We start from the raw sequence: 22,312 nt of genomic DNA, 5'->3' as shown, positions 1-22,312 counted from the left end.
TAATCAAGGAGAGAATCAACCTAGAACTCAGGAGGAATTTCCTAATAATGATAACAATTAACCAGTGGAACGGCTTGCCTTCAGAAGCTGTGGGTGCTCCAACACTGGAGGCTTTTAAGAAGAGACTGGACAACGATTTGTCTGAAATGGTGTAGGGCAGTGGTGGTGAACCTATGCTAGAAGCGGCACTCAGAGCCCTCTCTGTGGGCATGCGTGCCGTCGCCCCAGTCCTAGGCCTTCAGCTGGGTTTTATAAAATCTTTTTGCTTTAGGTCTCCGCTGCCGTGTACAAAAAAAAAAGGTTCAATCAATCAGTCAATTTCAACTTCTCGCGGGAAAAAAAAAGATCTTGCAAAGTTGGAATTGATTGATTGAACTTTTTAGTCCCACCCAGTCTGCCTTTACCACCACAACCACGCCCACCCAATGGGCCACACCCACCCAATGGGCCACATCCACTCGGCACCCGACGATGCATAAGTGGGTTTGGGGTTGCAGTTTGGGCACTCAGTCACTTAAAGGTTCGCCATCACTGGCATACGGTCTCCTGCCTGAGTAGGGGGTTGGACTAGATGACCTCCAAGATCCCTTCCAACTCTGTTATTCTGAGTCAGATATTTGAGGATATTGTTTGCCCAAATTTCTCATATCATGCCCTTCCCCTCCCCCAAATAATGAATTCACGCCATATTACATGCCTCCAAAATAATAAAGCAACTAATATTTGACATGTCCAGCAAGAATCAAAACGCTGACTCCTTTGGGAAGAAACAGGAATTCTGAAATTTCACTTTGCAAATGGATTACAGATTACAGTCCTCACCTTACAATAGTTACTTATTGACCGTCTGAAGCTACAGCAGCACTGAAAAAAGTGACTTATGACCGTTCTTCACACTTGTGACCATTGCAGGATTCCCCACAATCACATGATCAAAATTCAAAAGCTTGGCCATCGGCACGCAGTGTCCCGGGGTCACGTGAACACCTCCAGTGACCTTCTGACAAGCAAAGTCAATGGGGTAACCGTGTTACTAAGTGATTCGCTTAACAACTGTTGCAAGAAAGGTTAAAAAGGGGGGCAAATTTCACTAAACAGCTGTCTCACTTAACAACGTAAATTTGGGGCTCGGTGGCGGTCATAGGTTGAGGACTTCCTGTATTAGAATTGTACCCCGCCCATCTCTCCTAAAACAATATACGTTACTGTCAAAGTTGTAGAGCTCAAGGCTGCAATGGACAGCCCCCCCCCCTCATGATTCTGGTCCTGCCTGTGGTCGTAAGTGGAGGACTTCGTGAACCGAAGTCTCCTCACAAAGCACCGTAGGGACAAGTGAAACCTTCTGCCTTGCAAGTTTCCCCTACAGGTGGTCCTCGACTTACATCAGTTTGCTTAGTGACCATTCAAAGTTACAACCGCACCGAAAAAAGTGACAGGACCATGTTTCACACTTACGACCGTTGCAGCACCACCCCCCATGGTCACGGGATTTACATTCGGATGCTCGACAACCGGTTCATATTTATGACGGTTGCCGTGGTGTCCCGGGGTCATGTGATCCCCTTTTGCAGCCTTCTGACGAACAAAGACGATGGGGAAGACGGATTGACTTCGCCACTAATTGAACAACTTTGGTGATTCACTTAGCCAATGTGGCAAGAAAAAGTCGTAAAATGGGGCAAAACTAACTTTACAAATTTCTTTTTTTTTTGTATAGATTTTATTAGTTTTTATAGGGTTAGGGCAGACATGTCAAACACAAGGCTTGGGGGCTGGATGCGGCCTGCAAAGTGGTTTCATGTGGCCCGCGAAGCCATCCTGGAAACAGTGAGGGAACGGCCCCCGCTGCCTTGGCCCTGGCCCAGGCTGGCCGGGAGCCAATGTATAATTTTGTGGTGGCCATCTTGGCATTTGCCCCGGTGGACCATGCCTTGGCGCTTGCCCCGGTCCCACCCCCTTCTGCCAGAGACCCTCAGATCTGTCCCACTCCTGCCCAAGCCCCCACAGGCACCCTTGACACGAACGATGTAGAGCTGGCCACGCCCACCCAATAGGCCACACCCACCCAGTAGGCTGCACCCACTCTGGCCACACCCACCCAGCCCCCCCAGGGCAACCGCAATGCTGATGTGTCCCTCAGTGAAATTGAGTTTGACACCCCGGGGTTAGGGATAAGGTGGGATCAGGATTTGGGTTAGGGTTAGGGTTGGGGTTGGGGTTTTTCCAAATAATATTTTCAATATTTAGCAAGCAGCATAATGTCTGGCTGCATGTCAATAATAGATATAGTTAATTATCATAAAGAATATGTTAATTCATCACTCAATAGCCCTCTTCTTGCTAATATATATTCAGAATTACATAGCACGTTCCTTTCTCTCGTTTTTCTAGGCATGGATAAAAATGATCCCATGTTCTAACTTTACAAATGTCTCACTTAATACACAAAGGTGGGGCTCAATTGTAGTTGTAACCCTAGATTACCAACTTCCTTTCAGACGGGGGTTAGACATACGCTGTTTTGCAGAAGGTGTGCCTCCTTACTTCATAATTGGAGGTTAATTCAGGACATGAGAGCAAACACGGGCACTAACCCTGATTGCCAGGGAATAAAAGGTTAGACAATTGCCAGCCCCGATATACAAAAGAAAGTGAATGCCGAGTAAATTCTTACACAACTCGCCCGAGGAATAGGCTTCCCATAGCAGGAAGTGCCTTCTATGTTTTTTTTTAGGCGAAGCGAGAGCTATTCTTCAACCAAGACAACCTCTTTATAAACTTTAGAATTAGCATGGGCAAAATGAGGAGGGGGGAAATGGTCTTTCCTGTTGATATGGAAACGCGGGAGTCAGGAAAGCGCCACAAACACAGAGACACAAGAGACTTCTGTCCACAACGTCAATTCAGTTGGCCGAGCCCATCAAAACAGACTCTGCATCTTAAGCAGGTGTTCTCCATCCCCAACAACAGAAAACCATGAATTTGGTCTTGGAAGACGGTCAACCCGAATACCAATTTTCATCTGTGACCTAAAATTGAATAAAAAGCAATTCCCCCATCCCCATCCCCTTGGCAGCCCCATCCCGTTCATTTCTACAACTTCAGAGATTTAAAATATAAGCTGTTGGGTGAGGTGGGGACAGGCCACTGAAATTCACTGGGGGGGGGGAAGGAGGGTTGTCAAGGACATTGAAACGAAGCCCAAAGAACTGAGAGCTTGGAGAACATTTCTGGAGGTGGGTGAGGGTCCAGCTTCCTGTAAAGAGTTCACCTAATCCTCCAAATAAGAGAAGCATTTAACAAGGATGATTTGTGCATCTGCTCCGCTCAAAGATACTACAGCCTGTTTCTGTTTCCAAACAAACGCAGAGGACACCTAATAGTCTCTTTCTGAAAAATTCCTGCAAGTCTCAAGGCACGCACTCTCCTCTGAACTAAGGTCACTGCCTTCGTAAGCGGCAAGGAATTTTTGTGAAATCTGCAACCTGCAGGACAGAAGTAAAAAACAAAACTGTTGCGGAAAGACTAAAATTATCTACCTACCTACCTACCTTATCTATCCTATCTATCTATCTATCTATCTATCTATCTATCTATCTATCTATCTATCTATCTATCTATCTATCTATCTACAGAATATCTATTATTTGTATGTCTGCTATGTATATATGTATCTATGTATCATCTATCTGTCTATATCTATCTATCTATCTATCTATCTATCTTCTATCTATCTGTCTGTCTGTCTATCTATCTATCTATCTATCTATCTATCTATCTATCTATCTATCTATCTAGTATATCTATTTGTCTGTCTGCTATGTATATATGTATCTATCTAGGTATCATCTATCTGTCTATATCTATCACCTATCTATCTATCTATCTAGTATATCTATTTGTCTGTCTGCTATGTATATATGTATCTATCTAGGTATCTATCTATCTGTCTATATCTATCATCTATCTATCTATCTATCTATCTATCTATCTATCTATCTATCTATCTATCTCTACAGTATATCTATATCTTTCTCTGTCTGCTATGTATATATCATCTATCTATCTGCTATGTATGTATGTATGTATCTCTATATATTTACAGTATCTATCCTATCTATCTATCTATCTATCTATCTATCTATCTATCTATCTATCTATCTATCTATCTATCTATCTATCTATCTATCTGATTTTTATCCTGGCTTTATTTATAAGTAACTCAAGGCAACGAACACACCTAATATTCCCTCCTCTCCTATTTTCTTCACAACAACAACCCTGTGAGGTAAGTTTGGCTCAGAGAGAGTGACTGGTCCAAAGATACCCAGACGGCTTTCATGCCTAAGGCAGGACTAGAACTCACAGTCTACTGGTGATTGGCTCAAAATCATCCAGCCAGCTTTCATGCCTAAAGTGGGAGTAGAACTCACTATCTTCTGGTTTCTAAGCCAGCGTTTTAATCATTACACCAAACTGGCTTATCTTAGTCATAAATTATACTGCTTCTTATAATTATGCCTTCATGTCCATCCATCCATTCACGTATACAAAGTCATATCTCAGGGGCTGCCCCAAAGAAGAGGGAGTCAAGCTATTTTCCAAAGCGCCTGAGGGCAGGACAAGAAGCAACAGATGGAAACTAACGAAAGAGAGAAGCAACCTAGAACTAAGGAGAAACTTCCTGACAGTTAGAACAATTAACCAGTGGAACAACCTGCCTCCATAAGCTGTGAATGCTCCAACACTGGAGGTTTTTAAGAAGAGACTAGACAGCCATTTGTCTGAAATGGCTGCCTGAGCAGAGGGTTGGACCAGATGACCTCTAAGGTCCCTTCCAACTCTATTATTCTATTCTATACTCTATACATTATTATTATTATTATTATTATTATTATTATTATTATTATTATTATTATCCTCAGCTTGTGGCAACTTTTCCTTTCAAGTCATCTACTGCATCACAACTCAAACTCTATTTGTGGTAGAACTAAATAGGGGAATGCACTCCAAAGTTGAGCAAGTGTAAATGCCAGTGAGAACAGATCTATTTTCTCTGAAGAGGAAAAGATGGGAAACTAGCAAGATAATGATAAATTACCTAGGAATAGTGGAGGATAAGAACTTTATTTTTATTGCACCTCAGAAGAAAATTGTAGAACAGTTGAACCTAGGTAGCGGATGCGTATAAAATATATAAAATCTGCTGAAGATGTTACCCAGTCTGGTAACGAAACATTCGGAAACCAACCCAAAAGCTCGGAGAACAAACTTTTTCACTTTCATATATCGCTACGTTTAGGAAGGGGAAAAGGGAAATTATTGAAGGAACATAAACTCACGAAGAAGAAAAAAACCAAGAAGGAAAAAACTGCCTTTCCAGCAATTTAAATTTAGATGACTAGTGTTGTTTTTTTTTTGCTTAATAAGGCCTCACCAGAATATATATTAACTCAGATCCTAGTTACTGTCTTACTATGCTGTATTTCTCAATTCAGTACAGCACATGGGAGACAGATCCCATTAGAGCAGACATGTCAAACACAAGGCCCGGGGGCCGGATGCGACCTGCAAAGTGGTTTCATGTGGCCCGCAAAGCCATCCTGGAAACAGTGAGGGAACGGCCCCCGCTGCCTTGGCCCTGGCCCAGGCCAGCTGGGAGCCAAGGTACAATTTTGTGGTAACCATCTATTCAGTCTTAGCTCCACAAGGCCGTCTGGAAACAGCGAGGAACCAGCCCCTGCCATGCTGGCCCCGCCCCCTGGATGCATGCTGGGGAGGTGTCACCCTTTGTGAGGAATGAAGAAATGAACCATGCCTTGGCACTTGCCCTGGTCCCACCCCCTTCTGCCAGAGACCCTCAGATCTGTCCCACTCCTGCCCAGGCCCCCACAGGCACCCTTGACGCAAACGATGTAGAGCTGGCCACGCCCACCCAGTAAGCCACACCTACTCTATCCATGCCTACCCAGTAGGCCGCACCCACCATGGCCACACCCACCCAGCCCCCTGAGGGCAATCGCAATGCTGATGTGGCCCTCAATGAAATTGAGTTTGACACCCCTGCATTAGAGTCACACAGCCATTAAAAAGAGCAAAAAAACTCAGTTTCTTTATAGGCTATGAACTGACAATTAAAACCAGTAATTTAATCCACAATGAAGTCATTATTTAATTCTGTTTTTTTCCCCCTTGGTTCTCTGCATCGGCAGGATTGGCTGGGAGTTATGGGAGTTGAAGCTGAGATATGCTGAACCTGGGCAAGAATATTTGACATGGTACTGGTAGCCCTTGACCTATGACCATAACGGAGCCCAAAATTTCTGTTACTAAGCGAGACAGTGAATGTTGCCCCATTTTACGACCTCGCCTGCCACAGTTATTAAGTGAATCACTGCAGTTGTTCAGTTAGTAACACGGTTGTGAAGTAAATCTGGCTTCCCCATTGACTTTGCTCATAAGAAGGTCACAAAAGGGGATCACCTGACCCCGGGATCACTGCGACCGTCGTAAATATGAGTCGGTTGCCAAGAGTCTGAATTTTGAACACGTGGTCGTAAGTCACTTTTTTCATTGCCATTGTAACTTAGAACGGTCGCTAAATGAACTGTTGGAAGTTGAGGACTACCTATATAAAATATCAGATGGAAGGAGATGAACGTCCCATATTACTGTGTGTATCCCCGTGTTCCATAGAGCCAAATTGAGAATTATTTTAAAACTGATGCTTATTCATTTCACAGGATCCAAAAGACAGCTACCTCTACCCAAAGTTGAAATCAGAGTCAAAACTGGATTGAATTAAATTACACTGCATTCAAAATTCTTAGCAGAATTTGGCTGAAATTAGAATAAACGGAAGAGATAGAGAGACTGGTTGATGATTTAGATCAGGGATCTTCAAACATGGCCACTTGAAGACGTGTGGACTTCAACTCCCAGAATTCCTCAGCCAGCCCTAGCTGGCTGAGGAATTCTGGGAGTTGAAGTCCACACGTCTTAAAGTGGCCAAGTTTGAAGACTCCTGATTTAAATCAACACACGTAAAATTATAAATAGAAATGTACTTCTCCAATAAAAACAAATAAATAGAAATAATTAAAAGTGCATCTAAACACAATGTATAAATATAAACAATCAATTGAGTGAACAGCTGCAGTTAAAAGAGATGTTCAACGGAGCTCGATGAGAAATACCTTAAAGATACTTAAAGCAAGGTTGCAATGGGACAGTATTGAGTGATGTTCAGAGAAAGAAAGTCAGATTGATCCGACAGTAACAATTGGAGATAAAAGAAGCCAGGGCAAGAATTAACAGAAAAAGCAGGTGACATGTCAACCCAACGAAAGGACGGGGGGTTCAGGATATTTAAGAAAAATTAATCAGTGAAAAGTAACTCTACAAATAATAGCAACGGCACTTCGACTTATATTGCTTCAGAGTGCTTTACAGCCCTCGCTAAGCAGTTTATAGAAATCAGCATATTGCCCACAACAATCTGGGTCCTCATTTACTGACCTCAAGAAGGATGGAAGGCTGAGTCAGCTTTGAGCCGGTCAGCCATCGAACTGCTGGCAATCGGCAGAATTAGCCTGCAATACTGTAGGCTAATGCAATACTGCAAAACTGCATTCTAACCACTGCACCACCGTGGCTGCATAAATAAGCTATACACATATCCATTTAAGCCAGTGGTTCTCAACCTGTGGGTCGGGACCCCATTTGGGGTCGAACGACCATTTCACGGGGGTCGCCAAACAACGCAGTCCGCCATCTTTTTTCCCCTTTTCCTTAGCTGTGCTACTCCCTTTTATTCCATTGGCTTTTGAAAGCCAATAGAATAGACTCTCTTGAATAGAGTCCACTTCTATTGGCTTTCAAAAGCCAATAGGAATTGTCCAGGCTGTCTCTGCCCTGCTGAGCCCGCCAAAAGTCCCATTCTGCAAACGGTGCTGCACCAGTTCAGTAGTCCTCGACTTACGACCGGTTGAGTAGTCCTCAACTTACGACCGGTTGGGGGTCGCAGCATTAAAAAGGTTGAGAACCACTGATTTAAGCCAAAACCAAATGAAGTACTGTGATGGCTTCTTCAGATGACAACAAGCAACAGTTCAGGTCTCTTTCCCTCCTCGTCCTCACATCCTTCACTCTTCTGCATCATAGACACTCTTGGTACCCCCTTAAGGACGCCGATGGCCAGAAATATGAGGCTTACCTGCTCCTTGTCAGGTTTGTCAGAGATGTCGTTCAGACTAGAGGACGTCAAGTTTCTGGGTGTCAAGGCTGGACTACCTGAAAGTACAAGTTCCAAACCAATTAACAAAATGCTTGTAATATGTTTTAGACACAGAGACTCAAGGCTATAGCAATGCTCGTTTAAGATAACCTGATAATTACGCAGACCTTGTTTGGAAACCAAGAACTAAAGAAGACCTTGAGTCAAGTCTATGGAGATTCTCAGTCGTCCAGGTCATGGTTATCCCAATGGTGCTTTTTCAAGAGGCAATTGGACTTTCTTGTTTTTCTTTGAAGATGTTTCGCTTCTCATCCAAGAAGCTTCTTCAGCTCTGACTGGATGGTGGGGGATGGGGGGATTTATACTCCTTGCAGACAGCTGGTCATTTGCATTCTTTTAGACTAGAGAGTTGTTGAGGCCACTTGGAGGCTTATCTGTGTCCTCGGGGGTCACCTGAATTGTACCAATGGGTGTGGAGCCTTCTTGGAACGGCTGAAAATCCTTCCGTTCCCTACCATCCAGTCAGAGCTGAAGAAGCTTCTTGGATGAGAAGCGAAATGTCTTCAAAGAAAAACAAGAAAGTCCAGTTATCTCTTGAAAAAGCACCTTTGGGACATCTTTAGTCAAGCTTGACTGTTGGGGACTACATGAAAATGACCATGACTTTTCTCCAGATTTGTTCCAGGATTTTGTTTTAAAATTTCCCAGCTCTGGTCTTCCAGAAAAAGACTAACTAGGCCTAGCTTAACTTCAAGTCCAGACATCTTGGCACTTGCTAACCACTTAATGTAAGACAACTACACCTAGGTAGCTTTAACCTTAGCATAATTTCTAATCAAATGGAAGATACAAGATGACACTATCTCAAACAGCAGTTATTAAAATTGTGCAGAAACAATAAGGATGCTTAGGACACATTAAAGACCGCAACTTTATTATTTATCATTTAAGATGCCCCCATACTCATTTTTGCTTAAAAAGTCTCCTCTTGTTGTCACTAAAGTAACTGCCAAGTAAGCAGACATGGATCACCATCACTCCTTTATGGTATGAAGGCTATAAAAGGGCTTTGTTGGAAGAGGGCTACACCCTTCCTTTCTAAGTCATAGACTTCCTAAAAACATCCCTGTAAATACTGTGTAAAATCAAGACTTGGATCAAATGGATTATTTGAAGATTCTTATATGCATGGACAGTTTGTTTTTTTGAGTAGCTCTATTTATCCTGGGTTAGTTGGCCAGGGAAAACATCCCAAGTGTAGGAGAAGGAATGGCAGAACCTGCCCCCCCCCAGGGGTGGAGTTAAACAAAAGGATAAATAAAGGAAAATATTTATAGCTCCAGGTTGAAAGGAACGGTCCTTGATATTCTCTGAGCTTGGTTGTTTTCTTGTAGACATTTCATTACCCAAACTAGCTAACGTCACCAGTGTATCAGACTAGCATTGGTGATGTTACCTAGTTTGGATAATGAAATGTCTGCAAGAAATATTATTAGTAGCAGTATTAGTATTCGTACCGCTTTGTAAAACCCTAGTGAGACCACACCTGGAATATTGCAACCAATTTGGATCACCATACTACAAAAAAGTTGTTGAGACCTTGGAAAAAATTCAGAGAAGAGCAACTAAAATGATCAAGGGTCTGGAGACTAAAACATAGGAAGAACGGCTGTAGGACTTGGGTTTGGCTAGTCTAAAGAAAAGAAGAAATAGGGGTGACATGACAGCAGTATTCCAGTGTTTGAGAGGCTACCACAAAGAAAAGGAGGTCAAATTATTCTCCAAAGCACCAGAGGGCAGGATGAGAAACAATGGTTGGAAACTGACCAAAGAGAGAAGCAACCTGGAATTAAGGATAAACTTCCTAACAGTGAGGACAATTAACCAGTGGAACAGCTCCAGAAATCGTGGGTGCTCCATCACTGGAGATTTTTAAAAAGAGACTGGACAATCACCTGTCTGAGATGGTATAGGTTCTCCTGCTTGAGTGGGGGGCTGGACTAGAAGACCTCCAAGGTCCCTTCCAGCTCTATACTATTCTCAGCCCCAAGGACTCTTCAAAGATGGATCAGTCTAGAACAGTGATGGCAAACCTTTTAGAGACCAAGTACCCAAATTGTAACCCAAAATCCACTTATTTATCACTGGGTGCCAGGTGGGCATAGCCGCGGTGGTCATGGCAGACTAGGTAGGTGGGGTCAGGGCGGTGGGGGCCAGTCCCTCACCATCTCCGGGGCACCACACGTATGCCCACAGAGAGGGCTCGAAGTGCCGCCTCTGGCACGCGTGCCATAGGTTCGCCACCACTGGTCTAGAATCCTAAGTAGCACAAGCTGTCTACACTTACGGTACTGGAATTCCATTCAACTCCAACCTTTATCTAACTCTAATAGATGAGAAGAGTCTTCTGCAATAGGCTTACTATTAATATATCAGTTTAACTGGACTTCCCATGTGGACCTGCTCTTTTGCACAGGACACCAAGTTTTACAGAGCACGTAAAGAATAACTGAATGATATCGTGGCATAACAATATTGCACTTTCCTCTCTGCCCTTCCAAATTTTGGACCTACAGGATTTGTAGGACTTTTGCCTCCTGAGTATAAAATTTTACTTAACTGATACAAGGAACCTATGAGGTCTTATTATTACAGTAACTTTCAAAATAGCTAAACACATAATAAGGAGGAAGGAGAACAAAAATAATCTAAAAAGGCAGAAAGACTCAGTAAAAAAATATAGTGCAATACTGAGCATGTATAACAAAAAGTAAATATGCCCAACAGGATAGGGGCATGTATTAAAAGCAGATAGGAATGGAATAATGTACAATAATTGCCACTATTCTAGGCAAAGAGAAATTTATTTTCTTTCAGTAGTCCTAGATTCATAATGTTTGATGGAATTCCATGCAATATTGTGTGTATATATGTATGTCTCTCTCTCTCTGTATGTGTGTGTGTATAAGTATGTATATATGTATGTAGATTAGATAGATAGATAGATAGATAGATAGATAGATAGATAGATGATTGATAGCTAGATAGACACGTTAGATAGATACGTTAGGTAGATTTTGGATCTAATTCTCACTAACAGAGATGAAATGATAGACGGTGTTGGAGCCATAGGAACCCTGGGAGGAAGTGATCATGCAATATTAGAATTCAACATTATAGAAGCACAACCAATAGAACACAGTCAAACTAGAGTCTTGGACTTCAAGAGAGCTAATTTCAATAAACTTAGAGAGGGCTTGGGAAGGATTCCATGGATGAGAATCCTCAAGGGGAAAACAACTCAAGAAGCTTGGGAAATTTTGAAAAATGAGATAATAAAAGCACAGTCTAGCACAATACCAACAAAGAGGAAAAATAACAGCTCTCAAAAGAAACCAGCATGGCTGCATAAAGAACTCTCTGACAATTGAAAGATAAAAAGGACAAGTATAGAAAGTGGAAAGAGGGGAACATAACTAAGTCAGAATATCAGCAAATAGCCCGAGCCTGCAAAGATGAAGTGAAGAAAGCCAAGGCTCAAAACGAACTGAGGCTTGCGACCAAAGTCAAAAATAACAAAAAAAGCTTCTTTCAACATGTAAAAAACAAGAAAAAAGTGAAGGAAATGATTGGTCCATTAGTGGGTGGAAGTGGCAAGAAGGTGACAAGCAACAGGGAGAAAGCAGAACTATTTAACTCATTTTTTGCATCTGTCTTTACACAAAGGGAAAAAACAGACCAACCTATCAAAAATAGTGCCACAAAAAACAAAACAGAAACACAAGTTAAGATAGGCAAGAAAATCGTTAGTGAGCACCTGTCCAGCCTAGATGAGTTCAAATCGCCAGGACCAGACGGATTACACCCCAGAGTTCTCAAGGAACTGGCAGATGTGATATCGGAGCCACTGAACTATATTTTTCAAAGATCCTGGAACACAGGGGAACTACCAGAGGACTGGAAAAGAGCTGATGTAGTTCCCATCCTCAAAAAAGGAAAAAAAATGGATCCAGGAAATTACAGACCTATCAGCCTGACCTCAATACCTGGGAAGATCCTGGAAAAGATAATCAAACAACGAATCAACGAACACCTAGAGGCAAACAAAGTCATTACTAAAAGCCAACATGGGTTTGTCAAAAATAGATCATGCCAGACAAATCTTATTGCATTCTTTGACCAAGTGACAAAATTAGTGGATCAGAGGAATGCTGTGGACATAATTTACTTGGACTTCAGTAAGGCATTTGATAAAGTAGATCACAACCTACTACTTGACAAGATAGAAAAATGTGGGGTAGACAGAACCACCACCAGATGGATCCGTAGCTGGCTGACCGGCCGTACTCAGCGAGTGGTCCTCAATGGAACTGCATCTATATGGAGGGAAGTGTGTAGTGGGGTGCCCCAGGGCTCTGTTCTGGGCCCAGTACTCTTCAACATCTTCATCAACGATTTGGATGAAGGGATAGATGGGGAACTCATCAAATTTGCAGATGACACCAAGCTGGCAGGAATAGCCAACACTCCAGAAGACAGGCTTCAGATACAGAAGGATCTGGACAGACTTGAACACTGGGCACTAACTAACAAAATGAAATTCAATGGTGAAAAAAGCAAGGTTCTACATTTAGGCAAGAAAAACCAAATGCACAAGTACAGCATAGGTGGCACCATGCTCAATAGTAGTAACTGTGAGAGGGACCTCGGAGTCCTAGTAGACAATCACTTAAATATGAGCCAGCAGTGTGCTGCAGCTGCCAAAAAGGCCAACACAGTGCTAGGCTGCATTAACAGAGGGATAGAATCAAGATCACGTGAAGTATTAATACCACTCTTCAATGCCTTGGTAAGGCCACACTTGGAATACTGCATCCAGTTTTGGTCACCACGATGTAAAAAAGATGTTGAGACTCTAGAAAGAGTACAGAGAAGAGCAACAAAGATGATTAGGGGACTGGAGGCTAAAACATATAAGGAACGGTTGCTAGAATTGGGTATGTCTAGTTTAACGAAGAGAAGGACAAGGGGGGACATGATAGCAGTATTCCAATATCTCAGGGGCTGCCATAAAGAAGAGGGAATTTAGCTATTTTCCAAAGCACCTGAAGGCAGGACAAGAAGCAACGGGTGGAAACTAATCAAGGAGAGAAGCAACCTAGAACTAAGGAGAAACTTCCTGACAGTGAGAACAATTAATCAGTGGAACAGCTTGCCTCCAGAAGCAGTAAATGCTCCAACACTGGAAGTTTTTAAGAAGAGACTGGACAGCCATTTGTCCGAAATAGCGTAGGGTTTCCTGCCCGAGCAGGGGGTTGGACTAGATGACCTCCAAGGTCCCTTCCAACTTTACTACTATTACTATTACTATTACTAGATAGATAGATAGATAGATAGATAGATAGATAGATAGATAGATAGATAGATATATAGATAGACAGACAGATGATAGATGATTGATAGCTAGATAGATGCTAAGATAGATAGATAGATTAGATAGATAGATAGATAGATAGATAGACAGATGATAGATGATTGATAGCTAGATAGATACGTTAGATAGATAGATATGTTAGATAGATAGATATGTTAGAGATAGATAGATAGATAGATAGATAGATAGATAGATAGATAGATAGACAGACAGATGATAGATGATTGATAGCTAGATGCTAAGATAAATAGATAGATATGATAGATATGATAGATAGATATGATAGATAGATAGATAGATAGAGACAGACAGACAGACAGATGATTGATAGCTAGATAGATACGTTAGATAGATAGATAGATAGATAGATAGATAGATAGATAGATAGATAGATAGATGATAGATTGATAGCTAGATAGATACGATAGATAGATAGAGATAGATAGATAGATAGATAGATAGATAGATATGATAGATAGATAGATAGAGAGACAGACAGACAGACAGATGATTGATAGCTAGATAGATACGTTAGATAGATAGATAGATAGATAGATAGATGATAGATTGATAGCTAGATAGATACGATAGATAGATAGATAGATAGATATAGATAGATAGATAGATAGATAGATAGATAGATAGATAGATAGATAGATAGATAGATAGATAGATAGATAGATATACATACATACATATAATTGCATTATATTCTCCAGCAAGGAGATTTAACATTTACGTCCATAGAATTCAATAGTCAAAGCAAAGTTATTAGTGCATATCAGCCCCACCAAGTAGACCAGATCAGGAATCATCTCCACAGATAGGCTATAACTACTTTTATTGAGAGTAACTTATAACCACAGAAGCCTTCAAATCTGATTGTGCTACACCTCCTATCCTTTTTATACTTTCACAAATTAAGGAGTTATCCATCTAAGCCATACACATACTTTCTACTTGCCCTGGATGTAAGATACATTTCCTTCTCGTTGCTTTGATGATGAGAAGGAGTCACCAAACTTGGCCACTTTACGACTGGTGGACTTCAACTCCCAGAATTCCCCCGTGCCTATAGATTTCTCTTCTGAGGTGGTATCACAGGACTGGCTGGCGAGGGAATTCTGGGAGTCGGAGTCCACGCCTCACAAAATCGCCAACGTTGGGAAACACTGACCTAAGCTCAGGGGACCCGCACTTTCAGCTCATATTTGCCTTTGAAATCATATTAAGCATTTGTGAACTGTATAAGCAAGAGAAGCCGGTTTGTTGTTGTTAATTGCGAAGTCGTGTCCGACCCATCGCGACCCCATGGACAATGTTCCTCCAGGCCTTCCTGTCCTCTCCTATCTTCTGGAGTCCGTTTAAGTTCACACCTACTGCTTCTGTGACTCCATCCAGCCATCTCATTCTCTGTCATCCCCTTCTTCTATTGCCCTCAATCTTTCCCAGCATCAGGCCCTTCTCCAGTGAGTCCTTCCTTCTCATTAGGTGGCCAAAGTATTTGAGTTTCAACTTCAGGATCTGGCCTTCTAAAGAGCAGTCGGGGTTGATCTCTTAGAAGCCGGTTACACAGCCTGAAAGCCTCCCGATTGGTTTATGGCAGTGTTTCTCAACCTTGACCATTTTAAGGCATGTGGACTTCAGCTCCCAGAATTCCACAGCCAGCATTGCTGGCTGTGGAATTCTGGGAGTTGAAGTCCACATGCCTTAAAATGGTCAAGGTTGAGAAACACTGGTTTATGGACTTGGAAAATTCCAACCCAACCCAATTCACACATGGCTGGAGAAGTTTACCTAAACATTAGATATAATCCTAAGTAACTAACCAGTCATTCCAAGGACAGATAAACAGAGCTGTCACATGTCTCATATGGGATAAACCACCACCATCACCAGAAAAGCAAATGGTAGCCAAGCAAGGTCGCCGAGTTCAACTCTGCACCATGGAGAGGTGGGACGGGAAACAAGCTTTCTATCCCAATTTTGCACCAAACCTGCACAGAATGGAGCTAGAGAGCAACGTCTTTGAGGAGCGACTTCCCATTTGGCCTCTTTTAGGTGTGTGCTAAACTGCACCGTCACCAGCCCAAGAGAACAGAGCTAACAGGAATTGCATGATGGGGGTTGTAGTCCACATCTGGGAGGAGGAAAGCTTGTGCACACTACTGTACCTCTCCTCTATGGAGATTCTCCGTCATCTCTTGTCCCAAAGGTGCTTTTTCATGAGACAACTGGACTTTCTTGTTAATAATAATAATAATAATAATAATAATAATAATAATAATAATAATAATAATAATAATGTTGGAAGGGACCTTGGAGGTCATCTAGTCCAACCCCCTGCTCAGGCAGGAAACCCTATACCATTTCGGACAAATGGCTGTCCAGTCTCTTCTTAAAAACTTCCAGTGTTGGAGCATTCACAGCTTCTGTTCCACTGGTTAATTGTTCTCACTGTCAGGAAGTTTCTCCTTAGTTCTAGGTTGCTTCTCTCCTTGATTAGTTTCCACCCGTTGCTTCTTGTCCTGCTTTCAGGCGCTTTGGAGAACAGCTTGACTCCCTCTTCTTTGGGGCAGCCCCTGAGATACTGGAAGACTGCTATCATGTCACTGCTCGTCCTTCTCTTCATTAGACTAGACCAGGGTTAGGCAACCTCGGCTCTTTTATGACTCGTGGACTTCAACTCCCAGAATTCCTGAGCCAGCATGGCTCAGCTTGGAAACTCTCCCTTTCCCCTCAGCATGGCTGGCTCAGGAATTCTGGGAGATGAAGTCCATGAATCACAAAAGAGTCAAGGTTGCCTACCCCTGCACTAGGCTGGTCTTTCTTGGCCTTAGCTTCGACTCCCAGAATTCCTGAGCCAGCATGGTCATTGCAAAGGATACAGGAAACTGAAGTCCATGCGTAAAGAATGGTCTAGGCCAGGGGTGGGGAACCTTGGCTCTTTTATGACTCGTGGACTTTTTATGACTCCCAGAATTCCTGAGCCAGCATGGCTCAGCTTGGAAACCTCTCCCTTTCCCCTCAGCATGGCTGGCTCAGGAATTCTGGGAGTTGAAGTCCACGAGTCATAAAAGAGCCAAGGTTGCCTACCCCTGGATTAGACAAACCCAGTTCCAGCAACCGTTCCTTATATGTTTTCTTTGAAGACGTTTCGCTTCTCATCCAAGAAGCTCCTTCCGCTCTGACTCCATTTTCCACCTTCCAGTCAGAGCGGAAGAAGCTTCTTGGATGAGAAGCGAAACGTCTTCGAAGAAAAGCAAAGGAAGTCCAGTTGCCTTGTGAAAAGAAGCACCTTTGGGACAATACTGTACCTCTTCTTCATTCCGCCTTTTAAGACTTGAGCATTTCACAGTCACCCCTTGAGCTGGATGCTCATCTCTGCCTACGCAGTGTGAGGTTTAAACCCCGGAGTTCCTGACAGGAAGAAAACTGGTGGGCAACTCTTCCAGGAAAGGATGGATTTGGGAATTGTCTTCTCTTGGATCCCCGGACTAGCCACCACCCAGTCTGCGGTTTCCCACCGGTCACTTACTTAGCCATCCCACGCTGGGACTGCGCTGCATTCCGATTTCGTCATCCAGCGTGCAGGTTGCTAGGCAGGGCACTGAGCTCTCAAGTGGATAGCGAGCTTTAGTGTTGCAAGCAGAAGGCAGAGCAGCGGTCAAGAGCAGCAGCAGCAGCAGCAGCAGCAAGACGAGAAGGAGACAAGAGGGTTAGGAAGGAGAGAGAAAAAAGAGCCACCTTCCCCAAAGTGGGAACGTCCAGAGGGGCCGGCACTGCAAAATTCCAGAACTTTCTAGAGGGTCTCAGGTTGGGGGGGGGTGGCTGAAGTAAAGCCAAGTCGAGCCACAGAATCAAGACAGGAAAGTTTCCTCGGGTGAAGAGGTCAGAGAGGGCAACGTGCCAACTGTCCAGTTCATGAGAAATCCATTCATTTGCCAAGGCCTTTGAAGTGAATAGCTAGAAAATGCACAGCGTGCATTTCGGGCGCCTGGTCATTTGCAGCTTTGAGAGCTATTTGGGTGGAAACTAATCAAGGAGAGAAGCAACCTAGAACTAAGGAGAAACTTCCTGACAGTGAGAACAATTAATCAGTGGAACAGCTTGCCTCCAGAAGCAGTAAATGCTCCAACACTGGAAGTTTTTAAGAAGAGACTGGACAGCCAATTGTCCGAAATGGTGTAGGGTTTCCTGCCCGAGCAGGGGGTTGGACTAGATGACCTCCAAGGTCCCTTCCAACTTTACTATTATTATTATTATTATTATTATTATATCTGCATTGGCACGTGAGAGGAGGGGAGGGGAGAGGAAAGAGGGTCAAGGAAGGAGAGGAGAGGAGAGAGGAGAGAAGGGAGGAGAAGGGACAGGAGGGGAGAGGAGGGGAGGAAGAGAGACAGGGAGAAGAGGGAAGGGAAGGGAAGAGAGGGGAGAGGGGAAAGAGGGACAAAGCAGAAGAGGGGAGCGGAGGAGAGGAGAGGGCGAGGGGAGATGGAGACAGGAGAGAGAGAAGGGGAGGAAGAGATGGGAAGAGGGGAGGAGGGAAGAGAAGAGAAGAGAAGAGAAGAGAGGGGAGAGGGGAGAATAGGAGAGGAGAGGAGAAGAGGAAGAGAGATGGGGAGAGGAGAGGGGAAAGAGGGGCAAGGCAGGAGAGGGGAGGGGAGGAGAGGAGGGAGGGAAAGGGAGAGGAGGGGAGGGAAGGGGGAGAGGAAAGAAGGGCAAGGCAGGAGAAGGGAGGGGAGGAGAGAGGAGAGGGGAGGGAGGGAAAGGGAGGAGAGGAGGGAGGGAAGGGAAGAGGGGAGAGGAAAGAGGGACAAGGCAGGAGAGGGGAGGGGAGGAGAGGAGAGGGGGAGGGGAGAGAAGGGGAGGAAGAGAGGGGAGGGAGGGAGGGAGGAGAGGAGAGGAGAGGAGAGGAGAGGAGAGGAGAGGAGAGAAGAGAAGAGAAGAGAAGAGAAGAGAAGAGAAGAGAAGAGAAGAGAAGAGAAGAGACGAAGAGAAACATACATATTGCAGAAAAAAGAATACCAGAAACTAAGCTGGAATTCAACAACCATTCATAAGATTTTGTTCTTTAACTTAATGCCCTATTATTCATATGACCATTTTTGTCAGAAATATGGGAATTAAGTAACTTTGGCATTGAGCCTAGGATGCAAAGTCCCATGGCTATTTGCATGATATTGTATCATTTACTCTATAATTTCACCTCATCTCTGAACTGGACTGAACGGCTTCTCCCAAACTACAGGCGAGCTGAGGCCACCGAATCCAGGTATCCTACCTCGAGTAATAAAGGAGCAATGATCACCCTTAAAAAACCGAAGTCTTTTTCCTGGGCCATGAAAACGTCTTGAAACTTTGCACCACAAGGTTAATCACCGCAACTGAAAGATTAGCAGATGCCTAAGTTCTAGAGAGAAACAATGAGCCGTATTTTGGGGGACTGGCTCTCCAAAACAAATGAGCAAAATTAGTTATTTTGACATTTAATTTCCCACAGCATTCTAGAAATAAAGAGCAGCTATGAATAATGATATCCCTGCATGATGAAGTAAAAGCCTATATGTTCCTCACAATCCCAAGAAAAAAAGGAGACCCATAAATACATCATAGTCATTTCCAACCTTCTGACTTCTAGATATTGGGGGCTTCAGCTCTGAAATCCCAGCCTTTGTGGCCAGCTAAATTCGGACAGTTGGGGTGCTAAAACACTGAGTGGTAGAATACCATTTATAGCAGGGGCAATTAATTTTCCCAAGAGGCTGCATGAGAAACTATTGTGGAGGGCCAAACCAAATAGGATTGTGTAGGTGCCTAGGTCATGCACACACAAACGTAAATGATTTTTTTTTAAAAAAAAAAAGATAGCAGTTCCCTTCAAAATAAAAGAAATTCACACAGAGCAGACAGGGACAACCAAGGTCCAGGGGTGGCCCGGGGCCATAAAATGCCCAGGTCTGATCCATAAAGGTAAAGGTTTTCCCTATCCCAGGGGTACGCAACCTTGGCTCTTTTATGACTCGTGCACTTCAACTCCCAGAATTCCTGAGCCAGCGTGGCTCAGCTTGGAAACTCTCCCTTTCCCCTCAGCATGGCTGGCTCAGGAATTCTGGGAGTTGAACTCCACGAGTCATAAAAGAGCTGAGGTTGCCTACCTCTGGCCTAGGCCTAGGCCGCTTTCTGACTCGTGGACTTCAATTCCCAGAATTCCTGAGCCAGCATGGCTCAGCTTGGAAACCTCTTCCTTTCCCCTCAGCATGGCTGGCTCAGGAATTCTGGGAGTTGAAGTCCACGAGTCATAAAAGAGCTGAGGTTGTCTACCTCTGGCCTAGGCCTAGGCCGCTTTCTGACTCGTGGACTTCAATTCCCAGAATTCCTGAGCCAGCATGGCTCAGCTTGGAAACCTCTTCCTTTCCCCTCAGCATGGCTGGCTCAGGAATTCTGGGAGTTGAAGTCCACAAGTTATAAAAGACCCGAGGTTGCCTACCCCTGCCCTATCCAGTTGTGTCTGCCTCTAAGGGGCAGTGCCCATCTCCATTTCCTAGCCGAGGGAGCCAATAGTCCCCTAAGACACTTCCGTGGTCATGTGACCAACATGGCTATAGGCCGAAGCACACGGAATGCTGTTACCTTCCCACCAGAGTGGTACCTATTTATCTACTCGCGTTCGCCTGCTTTGGAACTGCTAGGCGGGCGGGAGCTGAAGCAAGTAACAGGAGTTCGCCCCATTGCATGGCACTCAGGACTTGAACCTGGGCCATCAGCTTTCCAGCTGACAAGCTCGGAGACTTTAACCACTGAGCATCGTGTTCCCATCTGATCTATAAGTATCATATTTATAACACCGGATTATTAAAACGTCTGAAATTTGGATTACATTGAAGGTACAAGCTTAAATCAAACCATTTTAGATGATGTAACAGAGGGTTTTTTTTTTCAAAAAATGTTCAGGTTTTTAAAAAAGTCAAGATGATGGTGGTAATGATGATTATATGGCAGTGGTTCTCAACCTTTTTAATGCCACGACCCCCAACCAGTTGTAAGTCAAGGACTACTCAACCGGTCGTAAGTCGAGGACTACTCAACTGGTGCAGCACCGTTTGCAGAATGGGACTTTTGGCGGGCTCAGCAGGGCAGAGACTGTCTGGACAATTCCTATTGGCTTTTGAAAGCCAATAGAATTAGACTCTATTCAAGAGAGTCTATTCTACTGGCTTTCAAAAGCCAATAGAATAAAAGGGAGTAGCACAGCTAAGGAAAAGGGGGGAAAAATGGTGGACTGTGTTGTTTGGCGACCCCCATGAAATGGTCGTTCGACCCCAAATGGGGTCCCGATCCACAGGTTGAGAACCACTGTTATATGGAGATGATGGAGGAGGAGGAGGAGGATTATTTCATGTTTAATGAAACCAGGGTCAATATAATACTACTTGGGTGATGTATCTCCCCTCTGGACTAAATTTTAACTTTCCCTACTTAGTATATTCTAAATAAGGACAACTGAGTTCAGTGACCTAAGATGTTTTTGGGCTAAATTTCTGAGCACAGCCTGTTGGTTTTATTCTTGTAAGGATACCCAAAAAACTGAAACAAATGCAAAAACTTTCACACACATTATTTTATATAACTCATCAGAGAAGATACTATGGCCAAAAATATAGATTGGCCCACATTTTGCTGGTTATTGTTGGATTCGAATGCCCGCTGTGAAATGCCCTGCATGAGAGGAAAAAACAATTTGTACCTGAACATTTGGAAATGTGTTATTCGTGTTATTCCAGTGCGTTATGTTGGCAATGAATAAAAACGTGTCCCATTTTGTATCGCTTAAAATAACGTGATAATGACTCATTAGCTTTCTCCTTTTAACCTGTCAATCCCCTCCTTCTGTTCTTTTCTCTTGCTTTAATTTTCAAGTTTCTGTATTATTTAGCTACAAGCAGGATAACATTTCGAGAATAAAATCCCGTTGACCTGCCTTCCAGTCAGTCAATCCAATTTAATGACAACTGCAACCTTCCTGATACATTTTTAACCACCTCCAGCTTAAATAAGTAATCGTGATAAATAAATGATACTTTGTTTTCAAACTGTTGTTTTAGCCTAAATAAGCGAAACAGGATCACTTAGGTTTCTCATTTCTAACATGGCTACTAAACTTGTTACTATCTTCTCTTACTGTATTAAGAATGGATGGCTTTTAGGAAATTATAATCCTATATTTAAGAAACGAATTTGTTCACTCTTAAATCATGGTGTTATTTTTTTTATCTTCTTCTACAGTCTTATCACTTTTAAACTCTTGTCTATTTTCCTCTTTGATTGGCTCATATCCTAATTCTGCAGCACTTAGGCTAGGAAGAAAATCTTTTGAAAAGTACAAATCTAATTTGTCTCTGAGAAAAGAAGCAAATTAGAGGTATGTTATCATTTCAGAGAAAAGTGTCATTTTCTTTTAAGGGATATAATGCTATTATTGTCCTCGTTGCAATTTCCATCTTACAAAAGTGATACAGTATTACTTTCTCGATTAAATTCATAAGGCTTTCATCATCTTTCCTATTGAAAAAAAGCTTTTTAGATGGAAAATGTACAGGTGTACTTAATCTTCAAATTGTATCAAATCTCTTGGTCCTGGA

The 22,312-nt window shown here is 43.1% G+C and overlaps 1 protein-coding gene across 3 annotated transcripts in view; it reads right to left on the bottom strand.

Annotated features, from left to right (window-relative positions):
* The window catches only part of SLC4A4 (solute carrier family 4 member 4), a 199,549-nt gene that overhangs the window by 71,862 nt on the left and 105,375 nt on the right, over positions 1-22,312 (bottom strand). For 2 of the 3 annotated variants that reach the window (XM_039350340.1, XM_039350341.1), the window contains exon 7: positions 8,216-8,292. In XM_039350340.1, the coding sequence (XP_039206274.1) occupies positions 8,216-8,292 (77 nt within the window). Of the gene's footprint in view, positions 1-8,215; positions 8,293-17,208; positions 17,305-22,312 lie in introns of all 3 variants that reach the window. The other variant, XM_039350339.1, reaches the window with a different exon arrangement.

The sequence above is a fragment of the Crotalus tigris genome, unplaced genomic scaffold, assembly GCF_016545835.1.
Source record: "Crotalus tigris isolate CLP2741 ecotype Arizona unplaced genomic scaffold, ASM1654583v1 scf7180000018322.853269, whole genome shotgun sequence".
Lineage (NCBI taxonomy): Eukaryota > Metazoa > Chordata > Lepidosauria > Squamata > Viperidae > Crotalus > Crotalus tigris.
Note: the sequence above shows the minus strand (reverse complement) of the source record. Positions and strands in the feature narration are given on the sequence as shown.